Source organism: Thunnus maccoyii, chromosome 2, assembly GCF_910596095.1.
Source record: "Thunnus maccoyii chromosome 2, fThuMac1.1, whole genome shotgun sequence".
NCBI lineage: Eukaryota > Metazoa > Chordata > Actinopteri > Scombriformes > Scombridae > Thunnus > Thunnus maccoyii.
The window spans coordinates 1,083,436-1,101,538 of NC_056534.1; the positions used below are offsets into that span (position 1 = coordinate 1,083,436).

The 18,103-nt window shown below is 38.9% G+C and overlaps 1 protein-coding gene across 1 annotated transcript; it reads right to left on the bottom strand.

The window, feature by feature from the left end:
• Window positions 1–1,262: 1,262 nt before the first annotated feature.
• On the bottom strand, window positions 1,263–17,865 carry LOC121907121 (NACHT, LRR and PYD domains-containing protein 3-like). The gene is made up of 6 exons (XM_042426503.1): window positions 17,592–17,865; window positions 11,144–12,986; window positions 5,714–5,887; window positions 5,060–5,233; window positions 2,429–2,475; window positions 1,263–2,195 (listed from the first exon to the last, which is right to left on the bottom strand). The coding sequence occupies exons 1-6, from the start codon at window positions 17,863–17,865 to the stop codon at window positions 1,639–1,641; spliced, it is 3,069 nt and encodes a 1,022-aa protein (XP_042282437.1). The 3' UTR covers window positions 1,263–1,638.
• Window positions 17,866–18,103: the final 238 nt, after the last annotated feature.

The window sequence follows — 18,103 nt, forward strand, 5'->3', positions numbered from 1 at the left end:
TCCAATGGAAAAAGTAAACTCTTGAGTCTTTGAACTACTTGATCTGAGTGCTGCTTTTAACACAGCTGATCATAACATTCTTCTAAATAGACTGAGGGATCAGATTGGACTGTCTGCCAGAAAGATAACATAAAAACAGTTCAAGAGAGTTTTTGTTGTAAAAGATGATAATTTCTCCAGCACCTCTAAAAAATAACTTGTGGGGTTCCCCAAGGATTAGAGCAACTACATTTTAATCTATATTAGTTACCCATCTTTGATCAGGATATATGTTGTCATGATGTTGTAGGTTTACCTGAGAGCTGCTGAAAGTGTTGAATTCATTAAACATAAACTTAAACTAATCTCTTCAGCCTTGATTAATAATTTAATAATTCATTTCTATTTTTTATTCCACTGTATTCATGTTATCAGTCAAATGTTTTCCCTCTTTTGTATTTTATTTGTCATTATCTTTTATTAATTTTTAAAATCTATTTTATTTGTTTTATTACATTTTCATCATTTTATTTCTTGGGTGCATTAGTTGTATCAGCTTGTCAGTCATCTGTAAAGCACTTTGAACTGCACTGACCTGTATGAAAGGTTGATTGATTGATTGATTGGTTGACAGACTCCCGTATACCAATAAGAATTAAGCAACATTTCAATCAGTTGTGGGGATGTTTGATTGATGTATATTTAATGTTTACCTCTTCATTAATAATAACTTAAGATGTTTTTCCCCCAAACTTTAACTTGGATTGTTATCATTTTTTGTGAATATTTAATGTTATTAAAACTTTGAAATCTAGTTTTCAGGGTCTTGGTTTGGTTACAGCTTAGCTAAATGTGTGTTCACCTGTGGACTGAAGAAACCATGTGTGCATTAATGAACTGATTGAACTGATGCTCCAAACTGTAAGATTATTGTCTTCTGTATATTTTAAAACACACCTTGTCACGCTAAAGCTTCCTGCAGATTTGATTTGACTTTCATAGTAACGAGTACCAATTCAACACTGCTTGCTCTTGAGCTGTGAATTTCAAAATTTCAAATAAGGAGATAGAAACCATCACCTTAATCCATCTCAGAGCTATTTTTTATTGTCTTCCACAATACCAGCCCTTTAAATTAAAAATAACATTGATCAATTCAACCTGAATTCCTGGAGACGGATGTCTTATAAGATCAGTAGATTGGTAAAATACTGAAATTAAATGTATTTCAACCTTCCAATAATCAACAACAGATAAACAAGAACAAATGTGACTCTGTCTGGTTCAATATATGACTGGTTTATTTTCTGATAACATCTCATTTACAAAAACTGTGGAATCATATTTCTACAAACTAAAATTATTGGTACATTTGTTTGAAGAAAACATATATGCATGTGTGTGGAATCTGATTTTAGTGGATATACATACTTATTTAAATGAGAACAGTTTTGGATTGCAAGGTTACAAAAAAAGACAACTAAAATCTTGACAACATATTTGGTGTCTCGCAGCTGTTAAAATCATGGACACACATTGCATTCACCAAAGCAAAACAATTGGAGATGTTTCCTCATAGATTTTTCTGTGAGTAGATTAGTATGACTGATAAAAAGTGTGTTTGTCATTAGTGTTTCTTTATACAGGAGACTCTTCCTCCTACACTGAACACAGATACACTGAGGAACCAGACCCAACCAAGAACCCAGGATACAGAGGTTCAGTGAATGTGGTGTTGAAGGTGTGGAGGTGGATCAGTGTGTCAGAGGAGACTCTGTAGAAGGACAGAGTGCCATCAGGACAGTCCACATACACTGCTACTCTGTTAGATACAAGGTAGGAGGAAATGGAGAAAGAGGAGGAGGAGGAGGTGAGGTCTGTTCTTGTGTTATTGTGACAGACAGAGTTACGACCATCATCAGAGCAGCTAAGACTCCAGGATTGATTATTCTCTCCAAACCTGCAGTCAGTGCTATTTCCTTTCCTTCTGATTCCTTTGTAACTCACTGATATATGAACCCATCCACTCCACTCGACCTCCCAGTAACAGCGACCAATCAGACCATTTCTACACAGCAGCTGATACCACACATCAAATCTCTCTGGATGATCAGGATATGGCTGCTCCTCTGTCACATGTGTCACATTCCTGTTGTTGTCAGACAGTTTGAGTTTTCTGTTTACTGTGTTTGTGTCAAGTGTGAGTTCACAGGCATCTGGTGGAGAGAACGAGACACAATACAGCAGCAGTTTGTCATCTAACACATCTGATGATTTATTTGTTGTTTTATTAACAGACTGACTGTTAATAAAGATGAAAACTTAATAGTGACTATTTTTTGGATATTATTTCAAAGAAAGAAGTGAATGCAGATGATCAAGCTTTTGATTTAAACTACTTTAACATGTGCTGCCTTGTTTTCATGAATCAAAGTGAACACACACTTACACTTTCTCAGACCAGGTTTCAGCCTCTGCTCTCCACCATGTTCCACCCTGGAGGAAGAAACAAAGTCAGAATGAAAATTCAGAAGTTTACTCATCAGTGATCTCTATAAAGCTTCACCCAGACCTAACATTAAGACAAAAAAGCTGGATTTATAAACATAAAAGCAGCTTCAGCATGTTTGGATTCTGTGAAGAAGCATCAGAGTTGACCGACCTCAGAGGTCTGCAGGGTTCAAACTGGATCACAACATCACTGATCACACTACCTGTTGCCTTATTCTCTTATTTAATTTAACAAATGTGCTCTCAGAACAACTGGACACTGCATCACTGGTTATTCTGGTTCATTTGGGGGTTTTTAAGTGAAAAACATAAATAGTTCTTGCACTTTCTGTACAGTTCTGCACTTTTTTGATATTCTAGCTGCTCAGCTGCACTCTGGTCCCATAGACACCCGTCATTTCAAAAGTCTCATATCTGGATAAAATCTAGATCAGGTATAATAAGCTTTTGTTTACATTTAGTCACATATATCTGTCTTTGTTCACCAGATCTCATATCATTATAATCAGTCCTTGTTTTCACAGCTATGTGCAAATCAGGGTCAGCTCTCCTCCAGTCCAGCAGGTGGTGCTGATGCAGCTGAGGCTGTTGGTAACAAAACAAAACACCAGAAGAGGAACTTGTCTCTAACAGTTTAGCAGCTAGTTAAAAACTACTTAATCTAACACAAACACATGGATGGACATTTGAGTGAGACAGTTTCTCGTCTTTGTGGACTCTCACATTCCTCTTTCACACACATCATTCAGTGTCTGAATTGATCAGGGATCAGATAAACACAACAGCACATTACACCTTGAGTGGAAATTAAGTCATTGTTCTGAGATGATACATGACAGTGATGTCAGGATAAAAGAGGTAGAAGATGATTCATATCTCCTTTTACATCCTGTTTTAAAATTGTTTGTAACAGGACTGCATGATTCTGGTTTAAAAACAAAAAAGAAAAGGTTTTTTCACTTTGAACTGAAATTATGATTTTCTCCCATGATTCTTGAAGGTAAAAGATGCAACTTCTGGAAATCAAGCTAGTTGTACCATGAGACTCCTATGGAAGCAACTCTGCTCCCCCCTCCCCTCCCTGTTTCTGCTCTGTTGTGCTCCACCCATCCACATAATGTGCCCCACCCTTCACCTGCATCCTCGTGAACAAGCGCAACCCTTCACCTATGTCCTCCTGAACGTGCCCCACCCTCTGTCCTTGTGAACACCGCTGTTTTGATTTCTCTCTGGGGAATGCAAGCCATGGAGCTCTGCTGTTGGGTTTTATAACATCCGCAAAACATCATCCTCACAGGTAAGAACATATTTTACAAACAGTTGCCACAGTATGAAATGATAGACTGCAGTGGGGCATACATTTTGAAAAAAACTAGTTAGCGTTACGTTTAGCAATGCAATCTATGTTGCTAGTAAGATTAATATGAGTTGCCAAATTTCATCTCATTGATCAGTAACATCACTAAATGGCTAGTATAATCATTTTAATTTAGCATGGCAGTGTAATCAACTTTAACATCATTCATCAAAGGGAGTTTACACAGGGAAATTTTGCAGACGAAGGCTTCAGATGAGGAATTTATTGCCCCAACAACCTCTGGTGGTTGTGCCAGAGGATGGGGTTAGCTATGACCTAAGGAGGCTGCGATTGTGGCGCTGGCACAGTTCCCCTCAGCCAAGGGGACCTGGATCACCTGCAGCAGTTGCGAGCTAAAAGATTTCAGTTTGAGCAGGTACATCTACCATCTAATAAAGTTAGACACTCTGCTGCCAGTGTATTAGGTCATCTAGCTAAAACTAATGCAGTCTGATACAACAGTTCTGTAAACAAATCTTCCATTTATGGAGGTGATAATGTTCAGTTTTTGTTTAAACTTTTTCAGTGTTGTTTCAAATCTGTGATCATTTTGGAGAATCCAGATTGTACTACTCTTCAAATGTATTGTACTATACTGACAGGGATTTCTATTATTGTGTCCTCCCCATTATATTAGTGAGGTTAGGCTAAATAACACAAAACACCTCTCTATAATGAAATACAGTTCAGCAGTACCACAGACTACAGCCTTAATAATAATAATAATAATAATAATAATAATAATAATAATAATAATAATAATAATAATAATAATAATAATACAATTGGTATCAAAATGTTTTATTTTCCCTCTTATCTATTTACATGTTTTTATGTTCATTTTGTGCCTTTTATGTCTTTATTGATGTGAAGCACTTGGTGCATGTTATTTCTTTTGTTGTACAGCACTTTGAGCTGCATTTTTTTGTATGAAAGGTGCTATACAAATAAAGTTATTATTATTATTATTATTATTACTATTATTATGTAAGAATACAATCATAGACTGAATGAGATAGTGGCATGAATAAAGACCATGAAGCTCTAATTTGTAGTAAAACAGGAATGTTGTGTATTGCAGCACATCAGTTACTGCCTTCACTGTTATCAGCAGTGCTGCTGGTACAGACTGTGAACCAACAGTCCTCAGCTTGTTAGTGTGACAGAGAAAATGTGTGTAAGCTTTGTAAGTGTGTTGTTGTCTGTTCAGACCTGAGAGTATCCAGTCTCCAGTGTGGATCCTCCAGTCCAGCAGACAGCAGCCTCACTCCTGAGTCTCCTGGATGATTGTAGCTCAGGTCAAGCTCTCTCAGATGGGAGGGGTTGGATCTCAGAGCTGAGGCCAGAGAAGCACAGCCTTCCTCTCTGACCAGACAGCCCGACAGCCTGGACACACACACACACACACACACACACACACACACACACACACACACACACACACTGTTCAATATAGTCAAATGACACTACAGACTGTCATCAACAGAATCTGTTGACATTGTGATTCTTCACTGACATTAACCTGTATAAAATGCTCATCTGTGTAACTTAAGTTAAATCCTGAACTAAGAGTCTCCATTTGAACCAACACTATGCTTCATAAATTTTTGACATGTTTTTATGATTCAGAGTGCAGACATATGATGATGAACATGGTTAAATCATAGGAAAAAAATCCTCAATCAAACTGTCATTGTCACAGCAAAATAAAGTGTTTCCATCAATGGAGTTGATGACTCATTCACAAAAAAATTTTGCACTCAAGTACAGTTGTCATATCACATATTGTATGTTTCATGCAGCACAAAAACTTGACTATATACCATTTAATGTTTGAGGTATGACACAAAAGCAGTGTGATCTGACCTGAGAGTCTTCAGTGTACAGTGTGGACTCTCCAGTCCAGCAGAGAGCAGCTTCACTCCTGAATCCTGCAAGTTGTTGTTACTCAAGTCCAGCTCCTTCAGACTAGAGGACTGGGAGCTGAGAACTGAGGGCAGAGTGGCACAGCTTCTCTCTGATAGATTACAGCCCCGCAGCCTGAAGGAGAATTAGTGATAAGGACAAACACAGATATTGTTTCTGTTGTTTACAAAGTAAAAATCACAATTTTGGTGTTACCTTCTCCATCTCTCTAAAAGTCATTAGGATCTTGGTCAGGTAAGAGAGTTCCAATAAGATAAGTCATTACTTCAGAAATTAAAGTCATATTTTTAATCATAGTAATTATAACTGAAACTTTTCTTTTGATTTACAACTTACACAAATTATTTAATACAATAAAACAAATGAAAATGGCATGGCCAAAAATATTGGTACCCTTAACTTAATATTTTGTTGCACAGCCTTTGGAGACAATAACTGCAGTGAAGCGCTTTCTGTAACTCTGAATAAGGTTTCTACACATGTCCACCGGTAGTTTGGCCCATTCCTCTTGAGCAAACTACTCCAGTTCTCTCAGGTTTGATGGGTGCCATAGCTCAACTGCAAGTTTCAGCTCTTTCCACAGATGTTCAGTGGGATTCAGATCAGGACTCATAGCAAGCCACATCAGAATGTTCAAATGTTTTCTTCTCATCCACTCTTGGGTGCTTTTTGATGTATGTTCAGGGTCATTATCCTGCTAGAACACCCGTGACCTGTGACTAAGACACAGCTTTCTGACACTGGCCTACATGTTTCACTCCAAAATGCCTTGATAGTCTTCTGATTTCATTGTGCCCTGCACAGATTCAAGGCACCCAGTGCCTAAGGCAGCAAAGCAACCCCAAAACATCACTGAACCTCCTCCATGTTTCAAGGTAGGCATGGTGTTCTTTTCTTTGAAGGCTTAATTTTTTCTTCTGAAAACATAGGGTTGGTGAGATTTACCAAAAAGCTCTCATTTTGTTTCATCTGTCCAAGGCATATTCTCCCAGAAGGACTGTGGCTTGTCAACATGCATTTTGGCAAGGTCCAGTCTGGCTTTTTTGTGACTCCCTCTTAGAAGTGGCATCTTCCTGGGTCTTCCACCATGGAGCCCATTTTCATTCAGACATTGATGGATGGTGTGACAGGAAACTATTGTACCTTGAACTTGAAGAACAGCTTGTATCTGTATTGATGTTTTCCTTGGTTCTTTCTCGACCATTCGAGCAATCTTTCTGTCCAGAGATGTTGGCTACAGTTCCATGGCCCTTGAACTTCTTAAAAATATTGGCAACAGTGGTCAGAGGAACACCAAGCTCTTTGGAGATGGCCTTGTAACCTTTACATTGAACATGCTTAGCTATTACTTTTTTTCTAATGTCCTCAGTACACTCTCTCATTTTCCTTCTGTTTTCCATATCCAATGTGATGTACACAGTGGCACAAAACAGCAGAATATTTCTTTTCCTTTGAAACTGGCTGCTGAGTGATTATAAGATTGAAAACACCTGTGATACTAATTAAAACACAATAGTCTACTTAAAGTATCACTACAAATCAATTATTTCTTCTAAATGGTCTTTGAATGTCTTTGTAGAATGAGCATGAATTCAGTTATTTTTACAACTTTTTTGTTTTGACGTGCACTGATAATAAAATGTCTTTTAATTTCAACACTTATCAGGGAGAATGGTGCATTATTTTAATAAAATGCAGGGGTACCAATAATTTAGGCCATGTCGGTATATGCTTTGATCATCAATAAGAATTAGATAGTGAAAAGTCTCCTCTGAGGCAGAGTATTTTTTCAGGTCAAACACTACCAGATATTTTTCTAATAACAGTAAGATGAAGCCCAGAGCTGAGCTGACCATGGAGGAGGAGACAGTTTAGTTTGGATCTCCACCAGAGAACATTCCCTCAGTTCCTTCAGACAGTGGGACAGATTAATGATTCTTTCTGCAGACAGATCCTTAATGATCTTTTTCTTGATGCACTTGACTGTGTCCTGACTTGTCTGTGAGCTACTTTCTCTCTTCATCAGCACATCTTCTAATTTGTCCTGATTGGTCTGCAGTGAAAAGCCCAGGATGAAGCAAAAAAGTCCAGGTGTCCATTTGGACCTTGTACAGCCTTGTTGATGGAAATTTTGCGAATTTTATTTGTAGAGGTGTTCTTTAAAAGCAGTCACAGGATTTGAACTGTTGGTCATGGAAAAGGCGTCAAAGAAGAAGGAGAGGAGCAAGGCACAGAGCTGACCCCATGCATAAGCATACTAAGCACCTTTGAAGCCCCAAGGGCTGACTACCACTGTCTCAAAATGTGGGAATCCCCCTTAACTGCAGTACCATTGCATGAGTCACAGAGCTGGTCACAGATGTGCACACTTTATCCATCAGTGAGTGAAGAAAGAAAGAGAAAGAAAGAGGAGGAGGAGAAAAGAACGCAGGACAGTGGTAAGTGGAGCAGATAATGACAAATGATGATAACTGATGATTGATGATAGCAAATGGTAAGCCAAAAAGTTTGTTAGCAAAGATACATGATGGAAATGGATGATCTACTGTGAGGACCCATAATGGTAGTAGCCAGAAGAAGAAGAAGAAGAAGAAGAAGAAGAAGAAGAAGAAGAAGAAGAAGAAGTTGGAAAAGGCATCACATTTTTGTTGCTGTTGATGAGTGCCATTTTCACATGGAGAGCAGCAAGAAACTCTTGAACACTCAGATGGACAAAGCTGAACATCTTTTTGTCATCATTCTTCTTCCCACCCTCATCTTTAAAGATCTCTGTGAACATTTCTAAGCATACTGAGGCCTAATTGAAATCAATGCCTCTCTCTTCCAGGTATTTCTCATAGAAGGTCAGGTTGCCCTTTTTTCAGGTTGTGGAAAGGCAGTTTTGCTAAAGATTTAATATACTGGATGCACTTTTCTGAGCCATATTTGTCTTTCATCTGACCAATCTGAAACACCCAGTGTTGCCAACTATTTTCAGTGGGAAATAGCTAAAGCCTGCAAGAAACAGTGTAACAGAGAAACAGTGTATGACCTCTTGTTGTCTGTTCACACCTGAGCGTGTCCAGTCTGCAACGTTGATCCTCCAGTCCAGCAAACAGCAGCGTCACTCCTGAGTCTCCTGGATGATTGTAGCTCAGATCCAGCTCTCTCAGTTGGAAGGGGTTGGATCTCAGAGCTGAGGCAAGAGAAGTACAGCCTTCTTCTCTGACCAGACAGCCTGACAGCCTGTAGACACACACACACACACACACATACACACAATTGTACATGCACACCCACAAGCATGTACACACACACACAGATAATGTATTTGTCCTTGTGTATCAGTTTCGACAACAGTTGTTTCAATAAAGTCAAATTACACTACAACAGAACAGAATCTGAATCAACAGAATCTGTTGAGTTACTGATCTGCTGAGTGTTACATTTGCTGCAGAATTAAAGAAAAATTAAGACAACAAAGAATTTTCATCATGTAATTTCCTGTAATTTACTTGCAGAACGTGAACAGACGTGGTGACTCATCACTGACATTTACCTGTATGTTCAGCAACATTTAAATGGTTATGTGTTAAAGGACCTGAGAGTCTCCAGTTGAACCAAAACTATGCTTCATGAATTTGTGAAATGTTTTTATGATTCAAAGTGCAGACATATGATGATGAACAAGGTTAAGCCCACTGTAGAGATCACAGAAAAAAATCCTCAAGCCAACTGTGATTGTACCTTGGCACATTGCTATTATAATGGTGCATTTGCCAAGTAGTAAGAAGGAATGCTTCTTTGCAGAGGAAACAGATCTGCTCATGCACAAACTGAAAGCGCACGATCCATTACAAGTACACTGACCCCTACTGCTCCTGTACCCTCCCTCCCCTGAGTAACAGGTAAAATCAGCGGGGTTTTAATTCCTGAAAGTATGGAAACCTCATCACTGTAATCTCAAAACTTTTAAAGAATATTTGTTAAACATTGTCCAAAAAGTAAATCATTAATTTTAATCATGTAAAAAATCATCATACACAGTTGTCAGGACTTGATCAGCTCTCCAAAGTGCTGATCCTGCTGGCAGCCGCTTGGAGCTGTCCAGAGTTCTTTCTTTCTTTAGTTCAATCATTGTTTTTATGTCATTTATTTCTCCCTGTGTTCCTCATGTCCTCATATATTGATTTAGCAGGAAAGTTGATCCATGTCTGATCCGTTGTTGATATCCGTTTGCTGGGTCTTGACAGACACCCTCAACCTGATGGGCCTGTTTTAATACCTACATGTATTGCCACAATTTGGTCAAATAATTAGACAGTTTCATCCATGATTACTGTGATTAGCTAATTCTGATAAATATCATGACTAACCATTATGACGTGTATTGCACAATAATAACCTTTCACACTGTAATCCTTTTATTTGTAATTTTTTGTATGTTTGTGCACTGCTGCACATCCGTGTGTAACAAGCAGAGTATACACTTTTTGTGCACCCACCTATGTAGGCGCATATTACTATCTTGAGAATGCGCCTTTAAAATAACAGTGAAACACTGTGCCACTGACTTCAGACCAGGTTTTTGTTGGTCAATCATGCAATCACTTTATGCTGCCTCAAGATAGCAATGCACCAACAATGTGCCTGACCACGCCTCATTTTAAGACCAACACACTCATGGGTGCTCAGATGAGCGCAAGTGTATTTGCTATTTAAACAGCATGGGTGTTGGATGGGAAAATGACAACTGTGTCAGTCTTAAACTAGCAAAGACACTTGCATCACGCTTGGTGCAACCTTGCATCGAGGGTAAGATAGGGCCCTTAATGTTTGAGGTACGACACAGTGTTACACAAAAACATTACAGTGTGATCTGACCTGAGAGTCTCCAGTGAACAGTGTGGACTCTCCAGTCCAGCAGAGAGCAACTTCACTCCTGAATCCTGCAGGTCATTGTTACTTAATTCCAGCTCTCTCAGACTAGAGGACTGGGAGCTGAGAACTGAAGACAAAGCTGCACAGGTTCTCTCTGACAGATTACAGCCACTCAACCTGAGGAAGAGTTAGAGATGAAGACAAAGACTGAAACTGTTTCTGTTGTTTACAAAGTAAAAAATCACATTTTTAGAGTTAAGAGAATTTTAATCAAGTGATCATTTTTTAAGGGAAACTAACATTACACAAGATAAGTCCTTACTTCAAAAATGAAAGTCACACTTTTTCGATCGCTATAACTTTGACAAATTTGCTTTGATCATCAAGAACTAGATAGAATTAGAACTAGATAGTAAGGCAACCCTGTGGTTTAAGATGCCGACCATGTACCGTAACATCAAGCATAAAACATGTGATACAGTTAATATATGCAGCTATCGGTGCACCTACAGAGCTTTGTTGGAGGCTTTGACCACTGGCAGCAGCCTTAGAAGAGCCTGCTCTGAAGCAGAATACTTTTTCAGGTCAAACACATCCAGATCTTTTTCTGATGAAAGTAAGATGTAGGCCAGAGCTGACCACTGAGCAGGAGACAGTTTATCTGTGGAGAGACTTCCTGAACTCAGGTACTGTTGGATCTCCTCCACTAGAGAACATTCCTTCAGTTCATTCAGACAGTGGAACAGATTGATGATTCTCTCTGCAGACAGATCCTCACTGATCTTTTTCTTGATGTACTTGACCGTTTCCTGATTGGCCTGTGAGCTACCTTCTCTCTTCATCAGCAGGTCTTCTAGATTGTCCTGATTGGTCTGCAGTGAAAGGCCTAGGAGGAAGCGAAGGAACAAGTCCAGGTGTCCATTTGGACTCTGTAAGGCATTTATGATAGCAATCCTGTGGATCTTCTTTGTAGAAGTTTTCCTTAAAAGCAGTTGCAGGTTGTTGACTGTTGGTCGTGGAAAAGGCATCACATTTTTGTTGCTGTTGATAAGTGCCATTTTCACATGGAGAGCAGCAAGAAACTCCTGAACACTTAGATGGACAAAGCTGAACATCCTTTTGTCATCCTTCTTCTTCCCATGCTCATTTTTAAAGATCTGTGTGAACACTCCTGAGCACACTGAGGCCTCACTGATATCAATTCCACTCTCTCTCAGGTCTTTCTCATAGAAGATCAGGTTGCCCTTTTCCAGCTGGTGGAAAGCCAGTTTTGCTAAGGATTTAATGTACTGAACGCACTTTTCTCTTCCATATTTGTCTTTCGTCTGATCAATCTGAAACACCAGGAATTCTTTGTACATCTCAGTCAGGGTCTTGGGCAACTCTCCTCCCTCTCTGCTTAACACATCCTCCAGAACTGTGGCAGTGATCCAGCAAAAGACTGGGATGTGGCACATGATGTGGAGGCTTCGTGATGTCTCAATGTGGGAGATGATTGTGCTGGCTTGCTGCTCATCTCTGAATCTCTTCCTGAAGTACTCCTCCTTCTGCAGATCAGTGAACCCTCTGACCTCTGTCATGCTGTCAACAAAGTCTCGAGGAATCTGATTGGCTGCTGCAGGTCGTGTGGTTATCCAGATGCGAGCTGAACGTAGCAGTTTCCCATTGATGAGTTGCCTCAGCAGTACTTCTACTCTAGCTGACTTTGTTACATCAATGGAGCGAACGTCATTGCCATTAAGGTCCAGGCGGCTCTCATCCAGTCCATCAAACACAAACAGAAGTTTGAATTTACTCTTGTCATAGTTGATGTTTCCTGATGACTGTAGAGTTTTAAAGATGTGATTCAGAGCTCCCTCTTTGATGTCTTTAGTTTCTGGGATGTATTCATGAATGAGCTTAGCCAAACAAAACTTTTCTCCCTTCAGTGGATTCAGCTGACGGAAGGTGAAGGGGAAAATGAGATGCACATTTTGATTGGTTCTTCCTTCAGCCCAGTCCAACACAAATTTACGCACAAGGAATGTTTTTCCAACTCCTGCGATTCCACTGGTCAGAACTCCTCTTATGGGTCTGTATTCTTCAGACGGGTGTTTGAACATATCACTGGGTTTAAGAGGTTTATCTGTTTGTGCTGGCTTCCCTGCTGTTTCAATCTGTCTGACCTCATGCTGTGTGTTGATGTGTACATCACCACCAGCTGTGATGTACAGCTCTGTGTAGATATCAACCAGATGTTGCTTATCCACTGTCCACCCCTCTTGTGCACACATAAATCTGTCTCGGAGGTTTGATTGAAGCATGTGTTGGTAATATGTGATTGGTTTTGGCTCTGGTACTGGAACCATCACATCTGTGTCAAACATAAATAGAAAAATCAAAGCATTAGGGGGTGTTCAGACTGATTTAAGCTCTGTATGACAAAACGCAGCCCTCGTATTCAATTAAATTGGGGCAGTATATTGCGGTAAAATGGAAAAATAGAGTCTGCACACTAGATAATGTTCCCATGAACATTTATTGGTATACTACCAAGTGACATTTTGAATGTGAAGCTCTTCAGACAAAGAAGAATACACAGACACACCTTCAATTACCTACTAGGCCACCAGGTCACCTGACAGGTCACCTGATCTGAATAGGCTCCATTGGTTTGGATACATGCAATAGATTGGATAAATAAACACAGTACATTATAGTGCCATTGCATAGGGCCCGGCAAGACACTGCAGCAGTTCAGCAAAGAAGTTGAACTGAGATCAACTTTTCAGTCTGAACAACACCCAGGGCCAGTGCTGGCCATTTAGGTACCCTAAGCTTAATTGCTTTGAATTTATTTATAACAGTTGGGCCTGGACACCTTGCTTCTTTCCTTTAGTTCCATTTTCATAGGCTTGTCCTCTACAATTTTCAAACAGAATGCTGAGTGCCTTCAATTTGTGAAGAATGACATTGGACAGGTTGAGGCCAGTTGTTTCCACCACATCCACATCCCTAAGGAAGTATTTCTTGACATCTGGTCTTGGCTCCAAAAAGACAATGCACACAATGATTGACATCTGCTCTTTATGGCTTACATCTGGGGTACAGTTGAGAATGATGGAGTAGTATTTTGCATCTTGGATATGGGAAACAATGGTCTGTACTGTTTTAGTGGAAATTATCTGTATCAGTTCATTTTTGCATCTGCTGTCCTAGACGATGTGTACGGGTATTTTCATCCTTTATTTTGGCCGAGTGATTTTCAAACAAAAAAAAAACACACACACATGCAGTTTGCCAACAGTGTCTTCCTAACATTGTATGTTAGAGCAAATTTAGTAGAGCAGTAGCAACAGTGAGTTCTCTGTCTGTGTGGCTAGGCGGTCTAGGGGGTTTATATGTAGTAACATCAGCAGAAACCTACGTCAGGTCACATGAAAAAACGTTTTTAGAAGGGCTTGGGAAAACAGCATTTTGACACTTAAACATATGTACATAGAACAAAATTTGAATGTTTGGATTTAAATATATATGGAACACTACTGGGAAGCTACAGAATGATATCAAAGATCAAGAAAACAAACAAACAAAAATAAAAATGGACCTTTTAAGCACTGCATTGTTGAGCAACTATAAAATCCAAGATACCAAATACAATATGATGAAGTTAGTAATAAACAGTTTCCAAGGAAACATTGAATATGAGACAAAAGGTAAAATGAGGTAAATTGAGTACAGTTCATTTAATAAGTACTCTTAGAATTAGTATTGTATGAAACATTTATAAATAAATAAAAGATTATAAAATTATAAAAAAAAATACATTACCAAACCATTAAGAGCAACTAAAGGCCATTTAAAACATGTTGGTCTTGAGTTTTGTCTTAAAAGTGCCAATGGAGGGGGAACACTTGATTGAAAGCAGAGGACTATTTCAAAGCTTTGTTGCAGCTGCTGCAAAGACACAATCTCCCTTACCCACTAGCCTTGACTGTGAATTAAAAACAATTGTTCTGAGGATCTAAGAGGCCTAGAGATGGAGTAGAGGCAGACAAGTTCTGACATGTACAGAGGTGCCAACCCATGTATGGCTTTAAAAACAAATAAAAGAACCTTGAATTTAGTCCTGTATTTGACAGGTAGCCAGTGCAAGGATGCTAGTACCGGTGTTATGCTGTCTCTCTTTCTGGTATGTTTTAGGAGTCTTGCTGCAGCATTCTGTACCAGCTGCAGATGAGACAAAGAAGACTAGCCAGCACCAAGGTACACTTATTTGCAGTAGTCCAGCCTTGAGGAAATTAAAGTGGTGGTAACGGTCTTCATGTCGTAAAGAGATAGGATAGACTTTAGCTTGGCAATGTCCCTCAGCTGAAAGTAGCATCTTTCACTATAGAGTTGATTTGTTTATCAGATTTTATGTCAGTGGCCCTAAGTGGCTAGTTATATCCCCTGTGGTGTTGAAGAGCGGTCCAACAATGACGTCTGTCTTGCTATCATTCAACTGAAGACAGTTTTTTGCCATCCAGCATTTCACATCATGGAGGCAATTATGGGTGAATGTAATAGAGTTGGAATCCCCCGGATTCAGTGGAAAGCATATTTGAGTGTCATTGGTGTAACAGTGAAAAGAAACATTGTGCTTGCAGAAGACAGAGCCTAAAGGGAGCATATACAGAGCAAATAAAATGGGCCCTAAAATAAAACCTTGAGGTACTCCACAAGTGATGGGTGCAGTAGAGGAGGAGAGGCTGCCAATCTTAACAGAGAAAGTCCTGCCCTGGATGCCAAACTGGTCCTTGAGACAGTTTAATAGAATGCAATGATCAACTGTATCAAAAGCTGCGCTAAGGTCTAACAAATTGAAATGGCACATTTACCACAGTCTAAAGATAACAGTAGGTCATTTGAGACTTTGAGAAGAGCAGCCCTGAAGCCCTGAAGCCTGATTGAAGTTTCTCAATGATGCTGTTATTGTTATTATTGTTTGAAGAGGTTGGATTATTACATGTTTAAAGCAGGACAGGGTTGTTCCATTGACAAGACTGCTATTTATAATAAGAGAAATTATGGGACCTACAGTGTCCAATACATTGTTTAAAAAGTATGTAGGAACAATGTCCAGGGCGCAAGTGGTGGACTTTGTGTGAGAGATTGTATCATAAATGTGGGACAGAGACACAGGCTGTAAGGCGGTGTAATATTAGATTGCAGTGATCAATTTTCATTAAGAAAATGTTTAAAATGGCTGTGGTTGCTTGGTGGAGCTTGTGCGCATGCAGTGAAGAGTAAATGTTGATTTAATAAACTTAATATTATCAGCTTGAGTTTGAAGTGAAGATCAGTAGAGTGATTTTAAGATTAGAGATGATAATGTGGATGCTGCCATTGACTAAATCTCAGCAAGCTCTCCTTTTTCTGACTTAACTAGACTGGAGTAATAATATCTCAAACAAAAAATAAATATACTTACAATTAACATTTTAAACTTAAAAGTACGCTACCTCTTTCAGTGCTACCATATGCACCAGATAATAAAGCAGTTTTGTTTTCAGTCTGACCGCTGTCGGTTGAGAGATGAGGAGGAGGAGGAGATGCTGGAGGAGTCTGAGAAAAGGAGGGTCCGCTGTTCTTTGAAGTCTCTCCAACATCACTGACATCTAGTGAGACAAAGAGAAATAATGTGTTATATTTTGACTCATTACTGCTTTTGTTTATCATTTGGTTAATCGGTTTGGCTAATGCTAGTTCTTATTTTTCATTTTCATGTTGCTGTTATGTTTTATTGTATAATTGCTTTTACAACAGTGGCTGATGTCCATTTTTGTAAATAGAACATATTTGACTGAGTGAAGTTGCAAAGTGTGAGAAGTTACTTTGGGGTTCTGGAGGTAGAAGTTAATTTTCTGCACAGAAAATATTAGATGACTCAGGATTTTAAGTCTTGGATGGACAATTAGATCATCAGTACAAAAGATGAACAACTGAGTTGAAAAATGTCTGGTTCTTTGACAAAAAGTCAAACGTACAAGTTTAGAATTTTTACATGCACCACTAACTGCAAGCTTCAAGCTAAAACTAAAGCTTACAATTAGAAGTAGAAGCCCAATAAAACATTCAGCAGTTAAAATCTGATCACTTTCTAATATTGTGTCTCATTGTTGGGGAAATTGAGGGTATCATTAAAAAACTTTGTAATGGGAAAATCTTCCAAAAACCATAGGCTTATCACACTTTTCCCTAAATTGTTTTCCAAATTATGTTGCAATGACAAATATAATCACAGCCTGTTTTATGTTCACAGGCAACATATTTTTTGAATGAATGAAGCTACATTTATGTACTGTACAAAAAGCAGGATCTTGAAACTGGTGCGGATCATATCATGAGTCTTGTGTGTGATTTGTTTTAGGCAACAAAAGCATTTTGGTTCAGCTTAGTGAAAGATTGTGTTTTTGGTTAAATGTTAATAAACACATCATGTCTCCTGATTCAAGTCACTGCAGACTTTTTTCTGAATTAAAGACCATGAGCATTCTCTAACATTAACCAAGTGCTGCCAGTGTCTAAACATAACCATAAAAAGTTTAATAATGCTGTTTTTACTACCAGCGGATATTGTACCACGGTATTGGAAAACAAATTGAATTTGTTGTCAGATGCGTTCATCATGAACATTTTCACAACTTGCTAGATACGTCAGTTAACAACATTTTCTCATTATGTCGAAAGAAAATGTAATTACGGTTGAATTATGTTTTTCTTAACTCTTCTAACCTCAGAAAGTTCCTGTAAACTGCAGAAACCCAGCTCACCAGCTCCTTTTCAGACCTAAGGCCTAATAAGGAAAAGATACAGTTATGTATCTTAAATCATGAAACAATAACAGCTGGCTGTTTCTCCTCTGTTGCTGTATGATAAATATATTTCTCAGACTGTGTTACATCACATTTTTCACATTTCTCTTCTTGTGACTGACCTTTTGATCTAGATCTTGCAAGTGACAAACGCTGCACCAGATCATTTCTTGGGATCTTCTTTAAAACCTTCTTGGTCACCTCCACAGCTCCAGGAAGTTCATAGGTCTGCACCAACAGATCCACTGTGTCACATTTGTTTGCCTTCTCTAGCCGGCCCTTCTTAATGTTTGGGAAGCCTTTTGGGCTCTCAACCTGCAGCAGGGACCACCTGAAACGCTCAAACTCCTCTTCTCCCAAATCATCCAGAATGTCTAGGAGGTCCACCGCCGTCATTGTGGCTCACTAGAAAAAATCAGAGAACATTTAACCAATTATGTATTGTGGAAACTACATTTTTCAAGGGAATTTTTAAGGGTGATGCATAGTGCATGTTTACTTAAAGGTGCCCTGTTGTTTTCTTGTAAACAAACACAAGTTATGTTTATATTCATTGTTTCTCACAAAAATGCATTGTGTTTATCCTTGGAGTGAATGTAATTCCTTTTTCATAAAACACTTGCAAAGTCAATTC

What these genes read in the sequence shown, in the direction of transcription:
- LOC121907121 (XM_042426503.1), bottom strand. Translation starts at nt 17,865, where the DNA reads ATGACGGCGGTGGACCTCCTAGACATTCTGGATGATTTGGGAGAAGAG. An exon ending in AAAGCCTCCAACAAAGCTCT is followed by an intron (nt 5,888 to 11,143) that starts GTAGGTGCACCG and finishes ATTCTCCTTCAG; the next exon opens with GCTGCGGGGCTGTAATCTAT. An exon ending in TGGAGACTGGATACTCTCAG is followed by an intron (nt 2,476 to 5,059) that starts GTCTGAACAGAC and finishes TTCTTCCTCCAG; the next exon opens with GGTGGAACATGGTGGAGAGC.